Raw genomic sequence first — 18,715 nt, forward strand, 5'->3', positions numbered from 1 at the left:
TCCCATTTACTATAGCATCTGAAACAACAAAATATTTAGGAGTAAATGCAGCCAAGGAGCTGAAAAATCTGCATACTGAAAAATATAGAACACTGATGAAAGAAATTGAAGACACAAGTTAATGGAAATATATCCTGTGTTCATGGATTGGAAAAATTAATATTATTAATATATCCACAATACACAAAGTGATACACAGATTCAATGCAATCCCTATCAAAATCTCAATGACATTTTTCACAAAAATGGGGAAAAAATCCTAAAATTTGTATAGAACCACAATAGACCCTGAACAGCCAGAGCAATCTTGAACAAGAGGAACAAAGTTTCAGCCATTACACTGCTGATTTCAAAATATACTAGATAATAGTAGTAATCAAAACAGTATGGTACTGGCAAAAACCCTCAGACATAAAGAGCAATAAAGCAAAAAAGAGAGCCTAAAAATGAATTCATGGATTTATGGTCATCTGATCTTCAACACAGTTGCCAAGAACATGGAAACAGCATATCCTCTTCAATAAATGATATTGTGAACCTGGATAACCACATGAAAAAGAACAAAATGAGACCCTTTTCTCATGTCATAACAAAAATCTACTGAAAATGGACTAAGGCTTAAATGTAAGATCCAAAACTATAAAACTTCTAGAAGAAAACAGGAAAAAAACTTGACATTGATCTGGGCAATGATTTTTCAGATTTGGCCCTAGAAGCACAGTAAAAAAAAAAAAAAAAAAAAGACAAGCAGGGTTGCATCAAACTAAGAAGCTCTGCACAACCTGGAAATAATTAACAAAATAGAGATAACATTTTGAATGCGAGAACTATTTGCAAACCATACATCTGATAAGGGGTCAATATCTAAAATATATAAGAAACTTAAACAATTCTCTAGCAAAAAATAAAATAAAATAACCCAAATAAAAATGGGTAAAGTGTTGGTATTACCCAAACCAATCTACAGTTTCAGTGGAACACTTACCAAAATACCAATAGCATTTTTTTTCACAGAACTAGAACAACTATTTCTAAAATTTGCCTGTAACTGCAAAAGCCTTCGAATAGCCAAAGAAATCTTGAGAAAAAACATAACTGGATATATCACAATCCCAGATTTCAAGATACACTACAAAGTTATAGTAATCAAAACAGAATGGTACTAGCACAAAAATGAACATATAGGTCAAAGGAACAGGATAGGGAAGTAAACACCTATGTGGTCAATTAATATATGCCAAAGGAGGCACGAATATACAATGGGGAAAAGATAGTTTCTTTAAGAAATGCTGTTGTGAAAACTGGATAGCTACATGCAAAAGAATGAAACTGGACCACTTTCTTACACCATATACAAAAAAACTCAAAATGGATTAAAGACCTAAGTGTGAGGCTTCTGAAACCAAAAAACTCCCAAAAGAAAACATAGGCTGTAATCTCTTGGACATCAGCCTTAGCAACATATTTATGGATATGTCTCCACAGGCAAGTGAAATGAAAGTAAAAAACTATTGGGACTACACCAAAACAAAAAACCTTCACACAACAAGCAAAACCATCCACAAAAAAGGGGGGAAGCAACCTACTGAAAGGGAGAAGATACTTGCAAATGATATATCCTATAAGGGTTAATATCTAAAACATATACAGAACTTACCCAACTCGACACCAAAAAAAACCAAAACCAAAAAACAAAACAAAACTAAACAAAACAAAAACACAACGAATTTGATTTAAAAATGTCCAGAGGACCTGAATAGACAAAACAAAACAAAACAAAACAAAACACCATACAGATGGCCAACAGACACATTAAAAGATGTTCAACATCACTTATCATCAGGGAAATGCAAATCGAAACCACAATGACATATTACCTCACATGTTTTAGGATAGCTATTATTAAAATGACAAATAAGTTGGTGAGGATATGGAGAAAAGGGAACCTTCATGCACTGTAGATGAGAATGAGAATTCATGCAACCACTGTGGAAAGTTGTGAAGAGGTTCCTCAAAAAATTTAAAAAATAGAAATACCACATAATCCAGCAATTCCACTTCTGGGTATTTTTCTAAAGAAAACAAAAACACCAATCTGAAGAGATATATTCATCCCCATGTTCATTGCAGCATTATTTACAATAATCAAGATATGGAAGCAACTCATGTCTATTGATAGATGAACGGATAAAAGATTTGGCATATACACATACACACACCAAATAATGGAATAATGTAAGCTATAAAAAAGAATGAAATCTTGTCATTTGCAATATCATGGATGGACCTAGAGTGTATTATGCTAAGTGAAATAAGACAGAGAAAGACAAATACCATATGATTTCACTTACATGTGTTAAGAATCTAAAAACCAAAATAAATGAACAAACAAACAGAGTCTTAAATACAAAGAACAAATTTGTGGTTGCCAGAGGGGTAGTGAGTGCGGTGATGGGCAAAATAGTTGAAGGGGATTAAAAGATACAAGCTTCCAGTTATAAAATAAGTAAGTCATGGAATTGGAAAGGACAGCATAGAGAATATAGTCAATAATATTATAATAATGTCGTATGATGACAGATGGTGACTACACTTATCTTGATGAGTAATGTATAGAATTGTCAGATCAATACATTATACATTGGAAACCCATATAACACTATATGTTAATTATACTTCAACAATAGATTTTAAAAATTGGGAAGGATGGGTAAAATAAAGGGGATTAAGAGTAGACTTATCTCACTGAGCACTGAGAAATGTATAGAATTGTGGAATCATATTGTATACCTAAAATTAATATAACACTGTGTGTTAATTATACTTGAATAAAAATTTTAAAAACATATATACCATATAAATTGTAACCGAAAGAGAATGAAGGTGGCTATAACAATAACAAAAAATAAGTCAAACACTGTCACAAGAGACAAAAAGGACATTATATATTGCCAGTAGTCAATTTGCCAAGGAGATACAACAATTAAAAACATACGCCAAATATCAGGGCTCAAAATATATGAGGCAAACATTGACAGAATTGAAAGAAGAAATACACAGCCCCTCAGTAACAGTTGGAAATTTTAATACCCCACATTCAGAATGCATAGAATAATCAGACATTGTATAAGTAAGAAGACAGAAGTCTTGAACTGCACAAAACATCTACTAGACCTGGCGTATATATATAACAGTCCATGAAACAACAGCAGAACACACATTCTTCTCATGTGCACATGGAACATCTTCCAGGATGGATGACTTCTAAGTCTACAAAACAATAGTAACACATTTAAGAGAACTGAAATCATGCAAAATATTATTCTGGTCACAAAGGAATGATACTAGAAATCAGTAGTAAAAAAAAAACAGAAAATTCTCTAATATATGGAAATTAAACAACACTCAAAAAAAGAAAGCACAAGGAAAATTTCAAAAATATTTTGAGAGAATCAAAACAAAACACATAACACAAAAGCTTATAGGAGGAAGTGAAAGCAGTGCTAAGATGGAAATTAATAGATGTAAGTGCTTATATTAAAAAGGAAGAAAGATCTTAAATCAACAACTCAAATTTACATGTTAAATAACTAGGAAAAAAAGAAAAACTAAACCCAAATCTAGCAGAATAAAGAAAATGATAAAAAGTGAAGTGGAGACAAATGAAATAGATGACAGAAAAAAACAAGTAAATCAACAAAACCAAAAATTGGTTCTTTGAAAAGATCAACAAATTTGACAAAACTTTACCTATGTTGACTAAGCAAAAAGAGAAAAAAAGTTAAAATTATTAAATCAGCAATGAAGTGAAACCTTACTACTGATTTTTCAGAAACAAAAAGATTGTAAAAGAGTACTATGAATAGTTGTCCACCAAGAAACTGGATAACTTAGATGAAATGCACAAACTTTTAGAAACACATGATCTACCAACAGTGATTCATGAAGAAATAGAAGATATGAATAGACCTGTAACTAGTATGGAGATGGAATCAGTAATCAAAAACCCCTCAAGAAAGAAAAGCCCTGCATCAGATGGCTTCCTTGAGTAAACTAGATCAAACATTTAAAGAAGAATTAACATTAGGCCTTCTCAAACTCTTATGAAACATTGAGGAGGAGCAAAGTCTTCCTAACTCATTCTATAAGGCTAGCATTATAATGAGACCAAAGGTAAACAAAAACATTGAAAGAAAGGAACTAGAGATCAATAACCCCTATGAATATTGATACAAAAATCCTCTACAAAATACTAGCAAACCTCATTTAATAGCATGTTAACATGATCGTACATTATGATCAAATACAAGCATGGTTCAGCATACAGAAGTCAATCAATATTTTATCCTACATTAACAGAATGAAAATACACCACATGATATCTCAATTAATGCAGAAATATGTGAAAAAATCTATTATCATTTCATACAAAATTATCAACAAACTAAAAATGAAAGGAAATTATCTCAAGATAATAAGGCCATATATGAAAAACTCACAGATAACATCATTCTTGGTGAAACTGAAAGTTTTGCCTTTTTAAAAAATTAGTTGACCATACATGCATATATTCTTGGATTTATTTCTTGGCTCTCCATTCTGTCTTATTAGTTTGTGTGTCTGTTTTTATGCCAGTACTATATTATTTTGATTACCATAGATTTGTAATCATATCTATCTATCTATATAAATCCTGTGTGTGTATATATATATTATATATACATACATACCTTCTATACATACATATATATATGGTATAACCATCATGAAGAATACTATGGAGATTCCTCAAAAAAATTTAAAAATCAAACTACCATATGACCCAGCCATCTCTCTTCTGGATATATACCCCCCAAAAATGAAAGCAGTACTTTCACAGTAGCATCAAAAACAATAAAATACTTAGGAGTAAATTTAACCAAAAAATAAAAAATCTGTACAATGAAAACTACAAGGCTTTGCTGAAAGAAATCAAAGAAAACACACAGAAATGGAAGGACAGACATCCTGTGTTCATGGATTGGAAGAGTTAATATTATTAAAATGTCCGTGTTACCCACAGCCATCTATAAATTCAAAACAATCTCTATTAAAATCTCAATGGCCTTTTTCACAGAGATAGAACAAACAATCCTAAAATTCGTGGGACTATAGAAGACCCAAAATAGTAAAAGCAATAATGAGAAAGAACAAAACTGGGGCAACACACTTCCTGATTTCAAACTATATTACAAAGCTACAGTAATTAAAGCATATGGTACTGGCATAAAAATAGACACATAGATCAATAGAATAGAATAAAGAGCCCAGAATTAAACCTCCACATACCCAGTAAATTAATATTTAATAAGGGAGCCAAGAATATCCAACGTGGAAAAGACAGTGTCTTCAACAAATGGTGCTGGGAAAATTGGATAACCACATACAGAAACATGAAATTGGACCCCTATCTTATACCACTCAGAAAAATTGTCTTGAAATGGATTAAAGACTTAAACAAAAACTTAAAACCATAATACTTCTAGTAAGAAAACATAGGGAAGAATCGCTTCTCGGCCTTTTGGCTAAGATCAAGTGAAGAAAACATAGGGAAGAATCTCCTTACTATTGGTCTTGGCAATGTTTTTTGTGTTTTTTTTTAATATGACACCAAAAGCACAGGCAATAAAAGAAAAATAAACAAGTAAGACTAGATCAAACTTAAAAGTTTCTGCATTGCAAAAAAAATCAACAAGATGAAAAGGCAATCTACAGGTGGAAGAAAATATTTGCCAATTACATATCAAAAAGTAAACTCTCAAAAAATAAATTATGTATCAAATTATGTAAACATCCAAAATTTTTCAAGAACTCATGCAACTCAATAACAAATAAAATTCTAATTGACGAATGGGCAGAGAAACTACACAGATTTTTTTTTCCAAATAAGACATCCAAAAGGTCAACAGGTACATGAAAAAGTACTCAACATCACTAATCATCAGGAAAATACAAATCAAAACCACAGTGAGATATTACCTTACACCTGTCAGAATAGTGGTCATCAAGAAGGTTAGATTAACAAGTATTGGCGAGGAAGTGGAGAAAAGGGAACCCTTGTACAGTTGGTGGGATTATAAAATTTGTTCAGCCACTATAGAGAATAGTATGGTAATTCCTCAAAAAATTAAAAATAGAAATAGCATCTGATCCAGTAATCCCACTTCTGGGTATATATCAAAAAGAAATGAAAACAGGTTATTGAAGAAATATATGTAGTCCCATGTTTATTGTAATATTATTCAAAATACCCAAGATATGAAAACATGTGTCTATCAGTGGATAAGAGGATTAAGAAGACATGGTGTATACACAATGGAATACTATTCAACCATGAGAAAAAAGGAAATTCTGCCATTTGCTACAACAGAGATGGACCTTGAAGATGTTATGCTATATGAAATAAGTCAGAGAAAAACAAATACTGTATGGTATCTCTTATACATGAAATCTTTGGGAAAAAAAACAGAACTTGAAAACACAAAGAGTGGATTGATGGTTATGAGGGGCTGGGGAGTAGGGAAATGGGAGAAATATTGCTTAATGGTACATACTTGCAACTGGTAGATAAATAAGACCTGGAGATCTAATACACAGTACAGTGACAAAACTGTATGATAAACACTGAAATTTCTAAGAGGCTAGATTTTAATTGTTCCCACCACTAGAAGAAATAACAGTTATGTGGCATAACAGAAGTATTACCTAATGCTACAGTGGCAATCTTATTGAGATATAAATTTATCAAGTCAATATGCTCCACACCTTAAACTTATACAATGTTATAGGTCAATTATATCTCAATAAAAGATTTTTTAATAAAATAAAGGAACAGAAAAAGTATGATGCAAACTATAATAATAAGAGAGCTGGAGTGTACATATTAATATAAAAAATATAAACCAACATTATTACTTGAGATATAAAGAGGGATATTTCATAATGATTAAGGATTAATTCATCAGGAAAATATAATAATTGTAAACATATCTGTATCAAACAAAGGAGCCCCATACTACATGAAGTAAAAATTAACAAGAATGAATAAAAAACGGAAAATTCAACAATAATAGTTGGAGACTTCAGTGACCCATTCTAAGTAATGGACAGCAAAATGAGACAGAATATCAAAAAAAGATATAGAAGACATAAACAGAACTATAAGGTAGACGTAACTGACATTTTTAGAACAATCCAGTCAATAACAACAGAATATAAATTCTTCTCAAATGTACATAAAACTTTCTCAAAATAAATGATATGGTAAAGCAACGAAACAAGTCTCTGGAAATGAAAAAGGATTTATATTACACAATTTATGTCCTCAAACCACACCGGAATTAAATTAGAAATCAACAACAGAAGAAAATTTGATCCAAATTGAAATTGAAATTTTTTAATTGAAAATTAATTTAAATTTTGGAAATCCTTTAAAAAGGAACACACAGAGACAAAGAGAGAAAGAGAGAGGGGGAGGGAGAAAGAGAAGCAAAAAGAAGAGAAGGAGAAGTAGGAGAAGAAGGAGATTAAAGGGGGGAGGGAGAAAGATCCAGATTAGAAAGGAACAGACAAAACTGTGTTCATTCATAGATTACATAAATTTATAAGTAGAAAACCATAAGAATTTTACAGACACAGGCACAGACACACACAGACCTAACATTCTGGGATGGAGCTCCACATCGCATCTCTGCTCAGCGGGGAGTCTGCTTCTCCCTCCCCCTGCTCTTGCGCTCTTGATTGCTTGTTCTCTCTCTTCCCTCTCAAATAAATAAATAAAGTCTTAAAAAAAAGATAACAGGAGGAATCCCTGTGGTGATGTAACTATTCTTTATTTTGTCTATGGTGGTAGTCATACAAACCTACACCTGTGGTAAAATTGCATAGAACTAAATCCACACACACACATACACCCACACAAATGAATACATATATGATTGTGGAACTCTGAGTAAGATGGGTAGATTGTATCATGTCAGTTTTGTGGTTGTGCTAGTGTACTATAGTTATGCAAGATGTTATCATTGGGAAATAGTGAGTAAAGTGTAAACAGGACCTCTCTGTATTAGTTCCTACAGTTATACGTGAATCTCTAATTATCTTGAAAAAAAGCTTAATTTAACAAATGCGGCAAAATTTGAACAGATATTTCATCAAAGAAGGTATATAAATGAAAAACAAGCACATGAAAAGATGCTCAACATCATTAGTCATTAGAGAAATATAAAATAAACCCACAATGTGATACATTTCATTCCCGCAAGAATAGCTCTAATCAAAAAGAAAATAACAGGTGTTATAGAGAATGTGGAGAAAATGAAACTCTCATACATTGCTAGTGGGAATGTAAACTTATTGATCCACCTTGAAAAATAGTTTGGCAGTTATCTTAAAATCAACACTCTTACCATATGACCCAGTAATTCCACTCATAGATATCTACCCTCAAGAAATTAAAACCTATGTTCACACAAGGACGTGTATGTGAATTTTCATAGCAGCATTTTCATAATATCCAAAATGTGGAAGCAACCCAAATATCATCAACTGGTGAATAGATAAACAAAATGTGACATATCTTTACAATGGCATACTATTTATCAATTAAAAGGAATGAAGTACTTAAACAAGACACAACATGGCTAAACCTCAAAAATATTATGCTAAGCAAAAGAAACTAGATACAAAAGACCACATATTGTATGATCCAATTTATTTGAAATGGCCAGAAAAGAAATCTATAGAGACAGAAAGTAGATTAATTATTGCCTGGGGCTAAGGGTCAGAATAGGGAATGACTGAAAATGGGACAGTGATTTCTTTTGGGTGTGACAGAAATGTTCTAAAATTAGTTCATAGTGATAGCCGCACAATTCTGTAAATTTACTAAAATCACTGAATTGTACACTTAGAGAGAGAGAGAAAAAAAAAGAAGGAAGGGAGGCAGGGAAGGAGGACTCTTTTAAAAGTTACATTTATGTTCAGCTGTTCTAAGACTGAAAACCCCTCAGATGGTTAAACCTGTGACCTCTTGCCTCAGGTCCCCATTCATCAGACAGGGTAATTACCCCCAGGACCTGCTTAGCTCATCAGACAGAAAGTTATATGGCCTGCTTTCTTCTCCACCCACTCCTAGCTTTAGTGTTCTCTAAACTATCATTTAAAAATCATGTCACTCCTTGTGTTTACTGACAAAATGTTTTTCTCGGCGTGCCTAATTCCAAATTCTCCTGTGGTTCAGCAAAACAAATTATTTTTGGAATTATACATGAGTTTTCAGCACAGTATATATGCGAGAAAGCAGATTATACTTGTGAGTTTCTCCAAGCAATAGCATTGCTTCGTTCTTTTGACATCTGACTAAATGTCAGAGATCACTCTCCATTTTGGCAGTATAATTTCTCCCTCCTTCTCCTCCTCTCCCATCCCTCACAACCATCATTTCTTCACTTTTACCATAGTTCCAGTATCTCCCTTGCACTTATCACAGAGTCCACCCTTTATACTCCTTTCCCTTTCTCTCCTTCAAATATCCCTTCCTAGCCTAATCCTGACTGGTGAAAAGGAGAAATTATGTTTTAAGTAGTAATCAGCAAAATACTTCCCTCTAGAAAGTGACTTAGTGGACTTTTATGGATAATAAAACATGTTTGGAAATTTTTTAGTGTTGCCTATGACTTTTTTGCTTTTTGAAAGGGAAGAACTGGTGTGAAATATTGATTTGATCTTAAGTCTAAAGTATTTCACTCCCATAAATGACATACGACACGTTTTTATTAATATCCAAGAAAAGCAGATATATTGTATCTGTCTTTTTAAATGTTTTTTATTATATTATGTTAGTTACCATACAGTATCTGTCTTATCAGAAGCCTCTTGTAAATAATTTTTAGACTAGTAAAGTTCTCTATACTATAAAAACTAAATTTTGTTGCTATTGATAGTGTTGTAACATATATTTAAAGTTTCTAAATAAATAAGGTATTGAGTACAAACCTTTTTTCTCACCTTAATAACACAAACTTATTGATAATGAAAACGGTTTGAACAGTGCCACTTACAAAACAAATTTCTTCCTCTGTCATGCATCCTAAATGCTTTGTTTATATTGCTATAGTGCTAGCTTAGCACTCATATTAAATTAAAGTACAGTTATGGGGTGTCTGGGTGGCTCAGTCGGTTAAGGAATTGACTCTTGGTTTCGGCTCAGGTCACGATCTCACGGGTTGTGGGATCGAGCCCCATGTCCGGCTTCACACTTAACTTGAAGTCGGCTTGAAGATTCTCTCCCTCTGCCCCTCCCCCTACTCTCTCTCTCTCTCTCTCACTCAAATAACTGAATAAATCTTTAAAAAAATAAAGTGCAGTTTTGTCTGTTTCCTCAGCCTTACCATCGAATTGGGATGGAGCTGTAGTGTAGCATAAAGAGCAGTAAAGCTGATATTAAAATACCTGGATTACAGGATTTGTTTTATTAATTAGCAGCTATGTGACTTTACTATCTTAATGATCCCTGAATTATGACAAGGATTTCTGTGCTGCTGCTAAGTATTAAATAGTTTGACACATGGGTTGGAAACTCAAAATATGTGATCTTTACAACATTTTAGTGGGTGTGGAGAAGATAGGAAAAATATTTGAAATGGAAAATTTTGGACAAAACATTACCACAGACCTTAATAAATTACTTAAACTTTCTGAGACTCAGTTTTGTCAGCTATAAAATAGATATGATGATGCTTACTTACTTCATAGGATTGTTTAAGGGTTAACTGAGATACTATACATGAAAGAGACTAGCTCAGTGTCTGGAAGATGGATGACATTAATTAATGTTTCCTTAGGTTGGAATGTTCCTCCCCCCCCCTCCATGCCCTTCTCCCCTATAAAACAAAAACAAAAACACAAACAAAGAAACAAACAAAAAAACACACAGACAAAACTCCGAATTTCAAGCATCTTTCAAGAAACAGCCCAAAAGACACCACTCTACAAACCCTTTCCAAAACAACTTCAGGCAGCGTAGCCCTTTGGTTAAGAGTACTGGGCTTTTGAAATCAGAAGAGATTCCCAAATTTAAAACCAGGTCTGCCATTTAATAACTCCATGACCTTGGGCACGTTACTTATCCTCCATGCACCTAGGTCTCCTACCTGTAAAGCGAGATCATTCTGGTATATATCCCATGCAGTTGTGAAGTATTAAATGAGATATGCACAAAGAGTGCTTAGCACAGTCCCAGGCACTTACTGAGTCTTCTATTAAGTATTACAGTAGGAGTAGAAGTAGTAATAGAAAGTTTCCTCTTCAGTAAAATGTTAATAAAAATGCCTCCCAGGGTGGCAAAATTCTGATACAAAAGTCTTTTAAGCTGTAATGCTGAACAAACAAACGTAAGGGATTGGTATATACCTTGAGATATCTGGGGCAAAGTTCTAACCTCACGTTACAGAATATGCATTCCCCGCACTGGGTGGGGGTGTGTGGTAAATAATACCCACTACCAATTAACTGGAAATAAAGCCGGAAGATACGTCCTCCGGCCCCAAGCAGCACAAGCCCAAAGAGCAGTATTAAGCACAGAACCCGCCAACCGGGCCTCGATAATTCCCTGGAGTTCACCTCTAACGCCCCCCTTCCTTCAGAGCCGCGCAAGCGTAGACTGATTTTGTTCCTCTCTCCCTCGTGCCCCCGCCTCCAACCCCCCCCCCCCCGCGTCTGCCCCAACACGCAGGCGCATCTCTTCAAATCCTGTCCCTACCCCTGTCCTTTCTCTTCATTTTGTTCCCCCTCCTCTTCCAGCACCTCGGCAGGTTCAAACTCTTCTCCGCGAGGGTGGCGGCGATCGAGAGGTCACGTGATGAGCATCCTGCTGCCCAACATGGCGGAGTTCGACACCATCTCGGAACTGGAGGAGGAGGAAGAAGAAGCGGCAACGTCGTCGTCGTCGCCGTCGTCGTCGTCGTCGGTATCGGGGCCCGACGACGACGAGGAAGATGAGGAGGACGAGGAAGAAGAGGAGGACGAAGAAGAAGAGGAGGAGGAGGAGGAGACGCCGCCCCCGCCTCGGGTAGTGAGTGAGGAGCATCTGCGGAGATATGCCCCCGATCCTGTATTGGTGCGGGGCGCCGGCCACATCACTGTGTAAGCAAGAGGGGGCCATGGGGTTTGAAAAAGCTGAGATTTGTCGACAGAGGAATGAGAAGGTGGTCGAGGGGCCTGTGGGGTGGGGGAGGGCTGACTGAGGCATACAGTTAGAAAAGGACACCTGGTCTAAACCGAGGGAGATAGGTGAAAAGGAAGTGAGGAGAATGCAAATGTGATGCACCAACATCAGGTAAAGAGTGAGTATAGGACAGGGAGGTTAGAGGTTTGCGAGCCAGAGGGATTGGAGTAGAGGTGAATCTCCTTGCTTCTGTGTATGCTGGCAAGAAATAGTCTTTAAACTGCAGGATGTACCCGAGGCTTCTTTGCTGCTAAGATTGGTGTGTAGTGGAACACGGTTACTGCTGTGACATGTGACAAGACCTAGGCTTGGATTCTTCAAAACAGAAACATGATATGTTTTGTGAATAATATTATAGAATATCCACCTGCCCACATATTCATTCATCCATTCTGCCTATCTAATCCTTATATGAATGAATATAATAATCCTTTCCATGTCTTGATAACTCCTCATTCTGACATTCATTAAATATCTGACAATTAGAAGTTCAGATTAAGAGGCAGTTGTGAAAAGTAAAAGAGCAATAGATTGAGAGTGGGGGCTCTTGGAAGTTAGTCGCGGCTTTGCTTCTTACTGGCCCTGTGACCTTGCTCAGGTTACTTCCTATTTCTGGGCCTTAATTTCTCCATCTGTAAAAATGAGGGGTGTGGGATAGATGGTTTCCAAAGCCTTTCAGCTCTCAGAAAAGTTAAGATACCTATAGGAGATTTTGTATGCCCAAATATTAAATATGCAGACAAGAAATACTTAATGAAATTATTCTCCCAGGAGCTGAGGTTGATTTTTCTGAAAAGTTATGCAGAGTGACTTTTTTAAAAATGGAAATCTTGGATCATATTTGAGGAAATAAAAGGAGGAGGGACCTCATAGCATAGTAGTTGCAAAGCAAAAGAAAATTTTAATGGCTCTCCGGGCTTTGAAGAGTGCTTTTTCTTTTTTATGTGCTTGGGTTATAAATGCTTGGAAGTTTGAGTGTGTGTCGTGTTCATCCTCTTAACTATGCTGTCTTTTCCTGCATTTTCCTATCACTGCCTCTAATTTTGATAATGGCTCACCTAGTCCCTTCGCTTTTCAGTTTAGTTCATATTATCAGAAATCGTATATCATAATATGCAACACCTCCCCCCATCATGTTAACATTTAATTTTAACATGTTAAATATTTTTATTGTAATATACTTTTGTGATCTTTCCATGAAATTTTGAAATTGTGGAAGAGTTTGGGAAGATTTTTAGACCTGCTTTTTGGTTAGGCAATTATTTTAACACAATTTCTCTTGGTCCAAGAATGTTGCAGATAGCCTACAATGATCAGATGCCAGCCTACTGCGCTGTTTTACTTTTATTCCTTTCATCACTAGGGAGACAATTTATTACTCAAACTAATTATGATTCTGGCACCAAACGTTATTTTCATGCAGACTATTTCACATGACTGAACGGAAAAAACAGGTTTTATTCCAGTCTATAATTTTATATTCCCAACATTCTTCCCCCTCCTTATTTTCTAACATTCAGAAAACAGAGGAGGAGCAAGGAAACAGAATTTAAGTAACCAAAAACTTATTTGGGGTTCCAGTCTACTCTTCACACAATCATGGTGAAGTACTTATCAACCTATTTTCGATTAAAAGCAAAGCACTGACATTTGCTATATCCCGGGCCTTGTGATTGGTATGATGTCCCTCCCAGCTTAAAAATTCTGGAATTAGGAGTGTGAAGTAGTGGTGCTTGCTGGAAGTTAACCGTTGGTATTAATTGAAGCCAAAACCTGAAAAGCAGCAAACCAGTACTTGAACCACTAACCAATGTATATAGTTTGGAAAATTATTTAGTTGTATTGTATACATTCTCTCAACTGAAAAGCACATTCGATGTTAAATGTCTGAGATCTGAAAAAAAATTAAATGTTTAGGAGAAAGTTTTACTGAATCTGAGAAACTGGCCTTTCTATGGTAGTGAAACTTTCCCCTGTATCAGGTAAAGTATGATCCTTATGAAACAGTTAATCTAATTCTGAAACATCGAAAGTAATCAGCTTCTGTTAAATTTTTTTCTAGCATGTGAGTGTTAGAGTTGTCCTATCTGAATGAAATATTTCTTATTCTCTCCTACCTCTTATTTTTTCCATTCTCTGTGTAGTCGTCTATTCTATAGAGGACTTTGTTTCTTTACAAAGTTTTAATTTGAGAACCATGGTTTCAAACTCAGTATATCTTAAGCTATCATTTTCCCTCTCCACATTGGCTGTGCATTCCAGTTGCCCCATTTCTGATCCCGATACCACTACTCTAAACTTCTGGGGTAGTGTTTCACATCCTTGAGTCATTTTAACTTTTCCTTTTCCTTGACGTGTCTAGTGCTACTCTGTCCCAAATTATGTCATCATATCTTTTGAAATGTCTATTAGATTTTTCGTTTTCTTCATTTCTACTGGCACCACTCTAGTTTAGGTTGCCATCAACTCCTGCTTGAATTATTGCCACAGTCTGCCACCTCTCTCCACTCCAATACGTTCTGCACGCTTGTGCCAAACTAATTTTCTTAAAACACAGTTTAATCACGTCACTTTCCTGCTGAAAAACCTGCACTAGATCTTAATTACATCTGAATTCTTACGCTCTCTTCTTCCAGCCTCAGACGTCAAGGAGTTCCTTTGCTTGTCCAAAGCTCACTGCTTCACTTGTGCCTTCTGTACCCTTCTCTTCCAGCCTCCTCCCAAATCTTGCTCCATCAGGCAGCCCTATCTCTCTAATATTACCTCTCTCTGCATCAGCCTATAAACATATTCAGAGTTTCTCTCTTTCTTTAAAAACAAAATAAAACAAAGCTTTCCTAGACCTATGTTCCCCTTTAGCTACTGTTTTGTCTTTCTTCCTTCCTTCTCCAGATTTCTTAAGAGTAGCTACATTCACCATATCTATTTCCTTTTCACCCCTCTGTAACCTGGATTCTGCCATCATGACCACAGCATAAGGGGCAGGGGAGAACTAGCCTTGTTAAGATCACCATGACCCTCTTGTTCCTACATTAGTGGGCATTTTTCATTCCCTGTCTTTCTGGTCCTCACTGTAGTATATGACACTTATGATGACTCCCTCTTTTTTGGAGGCTTCTATTCTGGGGGTCACAAACACACAAGCCTTCAGAGGTAATAGAGGACACAGAAAATGGTGCACCATAAGTAATGATGGGGTCTTAGTTGAACTGGAAGGTGGTATATGTTTTGCCTAAAGGTATTCAAATTCTGATTTTGTAAAAACATTTTGCCAGTCAAACAAACCTAGGAATTCCTTGGCCACTTCACTCTCCTGGGTCTCCCTGTATTTTTCTGGTGATTCTTAAACTCTCTCATTTGTGGGCTTCTCTTACTCTCTTGACCCTTGAATGCCAGTGGTCTCTGAGGTTTTCTTCTCAACCTGCTACTCTTCTCATTCCCTATTCTGCCTAGATGATCTCATCTTGATTCTCATGGTTTCAATTATCTGACATCTCCCAAATATTTATCTCTGTACTGCACTTTGCTCAGACTTTCACCTGGGCTTCCTCACCTGACAGCCCACCGTCATCCTGAGTTCAGCATATTCAAAACAGAATTTATCCCCCCTCACCCTCTTACACCTCCATCCCAACCATTCAAAAAAATCCCTCCTATTTCTGTGTCTTCCATCTCAGTTAAATATACCTTCACCTATCTTGTTATTGATCCTTGGTTCCTCTTTCTCACTTACGCTTATCAGCAAATATTATTAATATATGATCTAAAAATTTCCTCTTTTCCTCCCTACCAGCACTTCCCTGATTTGGGCCCCTTTCACCACCCTAACCAATCAACTTGCCTTGACTCTAAACTCCATAACATGGCATATAGAACTGGACCCAGCCTATCTGTCAGCCTAATCTGCTGACATTTCCCCTCGTGGCTTGTATTTTCCTGTTCATAGCTTGCTGTTTCTTATCTCTTTGCCTCTGCTCAAGCTGGGACCTCCATCTAGAATTCCAGTATCCACTGTCCTTACCCCAGCTTTCCATATGTCACCACCCCCTGCAAGTCTTCTCTGCCCCCACTAAATTGTAAGTTGCAATAGCAGTAACAGTTTTTAGTTCCCTCTGGATCCTCATGGCCTAGCACAGTGCTTGCCCTGAAGTAGACAATCAATAAAAGTGAGTTGAAGGAATATTGGTTCACTTTAGTAACACTCAATATTCCTACCATAATGCATGCTATATTTTAGGCCCTCAGCAAATACTAGTTACTTGAATTATGCTGTGGAGAGTACTTCTGATTCTGAGCAAAGATCTATATGAGTACAGTAATATCACCAGTCCCAGTGATGGGGGTTATGACATGGCCTTACCTCTGAAATCTTTGTTAAGGCATCAGAATACCCCTATCTGTATCATCTTAACATATTGGCTTTTTAGTTACTTTAAAAAGATAGTAATCTTTTAACGTGGAATTAATTATATTTTTTAAGAAGTAGAATAAGCTAACCATACTAATTTTAATTCCAATTCTAAGATGGTGAGGATGAATGGATATTTGGGGATTTTTTTCCTTAAAAAAATATATATGGCAAAATTAACTCTACAGGTTTGAGTTTATAGAAACAGACATAATGAAATGCCTCTTGGAAATATTGTTTCAGAAATACTATACATCTGAGTGATATAACTGAGTATCTACCACTTTTCTTCTTGATATTTCTAGGCTAAGTTTTTGGATCCAATGTATTGAAATACAAGGATAATTATAATCTCATGAGATCTTTTATTTATAGGCATTATCACACTCTTCATAGTACTTAAAACATACAGGGGCACCTGGGTGGCTCAGTCAGTTAAGCATCTGCCTTCAACTAAGGTCATGATCTTGGGGTCCTGGGATCAAGCCCTGCATCTGGCTCCCTGCTCAGCAGGGACTCTGCTTCTACCTCTTCTTCTCCCTCTCACCTTCACCCCCACCCCGGCTCATGCAGACACTCTCTCTTTCTCAAATAAATATATAAAATCTTTTTAAACACCAACATATAGATATTTACCCTTGATAGTAGATCTGTATAGAAGTTAGTAAAGATGATAGGTTACCAATTCTTATAAAACTTGTCTCATTAAAATTATTCTATAAGAGCTAAAGTTATTCCATATAGAATTGAAAAAGATGGCCAAATTTGCCAAACACTGCATTTCTCCAAAAACTTAGACAGCAATTATTGATACTTCTCAAGTCGGTTAATAGAAGGCCTTGTCTATAAACAGTTGTCTTTGAGGAATTACAGTGATGTATTGTTAATATGTGTTTGTATAAGGTAAATATTTTGCAAGATTTTAGAATACTGAAGCTATGGTAACTTGCCATTTTACAGTGTGGCAAGACATGATTATTCTCATATAAAATATTAAAGAGACTTAACTATAATGTTTTTGAAAATATCTTTGAATTTTATGGCATAGGCTTTTCTTTTTCATGGTATAGTAAATAAAGTTCAATGTATACACTTCAGAATTGTTACTAGAAGTACAAGTTTTCTAGTGAAATCATGTTTCTTGTTGGCAGAATTTTACTTGTTTGATCTGTTTTCTTAAAAACCTGAACAAATAAACTTTAATTTGTATAGGGCTTTCAAAGGCTGGTGTGTAGCCATTTCCAAAAGGATTAAAAACAGTGAGGGGTGTGGGGAGGGAGAGAGGAGGGAAGAGCAACTAAGAGGACCTATCCTTCTTTGCTTCAGTTTCCTTTACTCCAAAGAATCATCCAAGAAATTAAACACTTAACAGATAAAATACAGTCATTAGGAACCACCAGCTAGGACAGCTTCAAACACATAATAGGCTCTATATTTAATGAGGCTGATAAAATGGACAGTGTGAGAAGTTCCCAAGTGCGCATTTATCTAATGCTGAAAAACCCCACGTCTCGACTAATGCCTATTGCTAATCAGTAATGGGTAGATGATCTTGTCTAACCTCTGTGGACACACAGTTCTTAATAGTTTGTTTATGAAACAGAGCTGAGGTGTTTATTCAGCAGCAGCCATTTCAACATTTTCCTAGTAGCTAACAAGTGAAATGTTGTGCCTAAGGTTATTTGAGTTAAGTATTCTTTTTAAGTGCTGAGTCTCTAATGAAGAAAGATAAAAGAAATCCCTGGTAGGCAAGAATAGGATGCTACTGTCTTTTAGCCAAAATTTTGAGAGTGTATCAAGCCTAGTTTGCCTATATTTATACCTTTTGAAATAGATATATATACGTATAGGCTTTAAAGGAGTATTTTTAAAAGTAAAATGACTCTTTCCTTACCATTTCTAATATACTTTTTATATTTTAGAAAAGACAGTCCCTTTTTATATTAAAGAAGAATATTAGTAATGTGAATATAGCAAGTATATATTGAGAACTTGAGCACTGGCATAAGCACTATGAAGAATACAGGAAATTGCGTATGGAT

At 35.6% G+C, this 18,715-nt stretch overlaps 1 protein-coding gene across 2 annotated transcripts in view; it reads left to right on the top strand.

The window, feature by feature from the left end:
• The first annotated feature begins 11,760 nt into the window (after window positions 1-11,760).
• The window catches only part of CHIC1 (cysteine rich hydrophobic domain 1), a 61,262-nt gene continuing 54,307 nt past the window's right edge, over window positions 11,761-18,715 (top strand). For both annotated transcript variants that reach the window (XM_026487187.4, XM_057312526.1), the window contains exon 1: window positions 11,761-12,183. In XM_026487187.4, coding sequence (XP_026342972.1) covers window positions 11,900-12,183 — 284 coding nt within the window. In that variant the 5' untranslated portion in view covers window positions 11,761-11,899. The remainder of the gene's footprint in view (window positions 12,184-18,715) is intronic.

Source organism: Ursus arctos, chromosome X (genome assembly GCF_023065955.2).
Source record: "Ursus arctos isolate Adak ecotype North America chromosome X, UrsArc2.0, whole genome shotgun sequence".
Lineage (NCBI taxonomy): Eukaryota > Metazoa > Chordata > Mammalia > Carnivora > Ursidae > Ursus > Ursus arctos.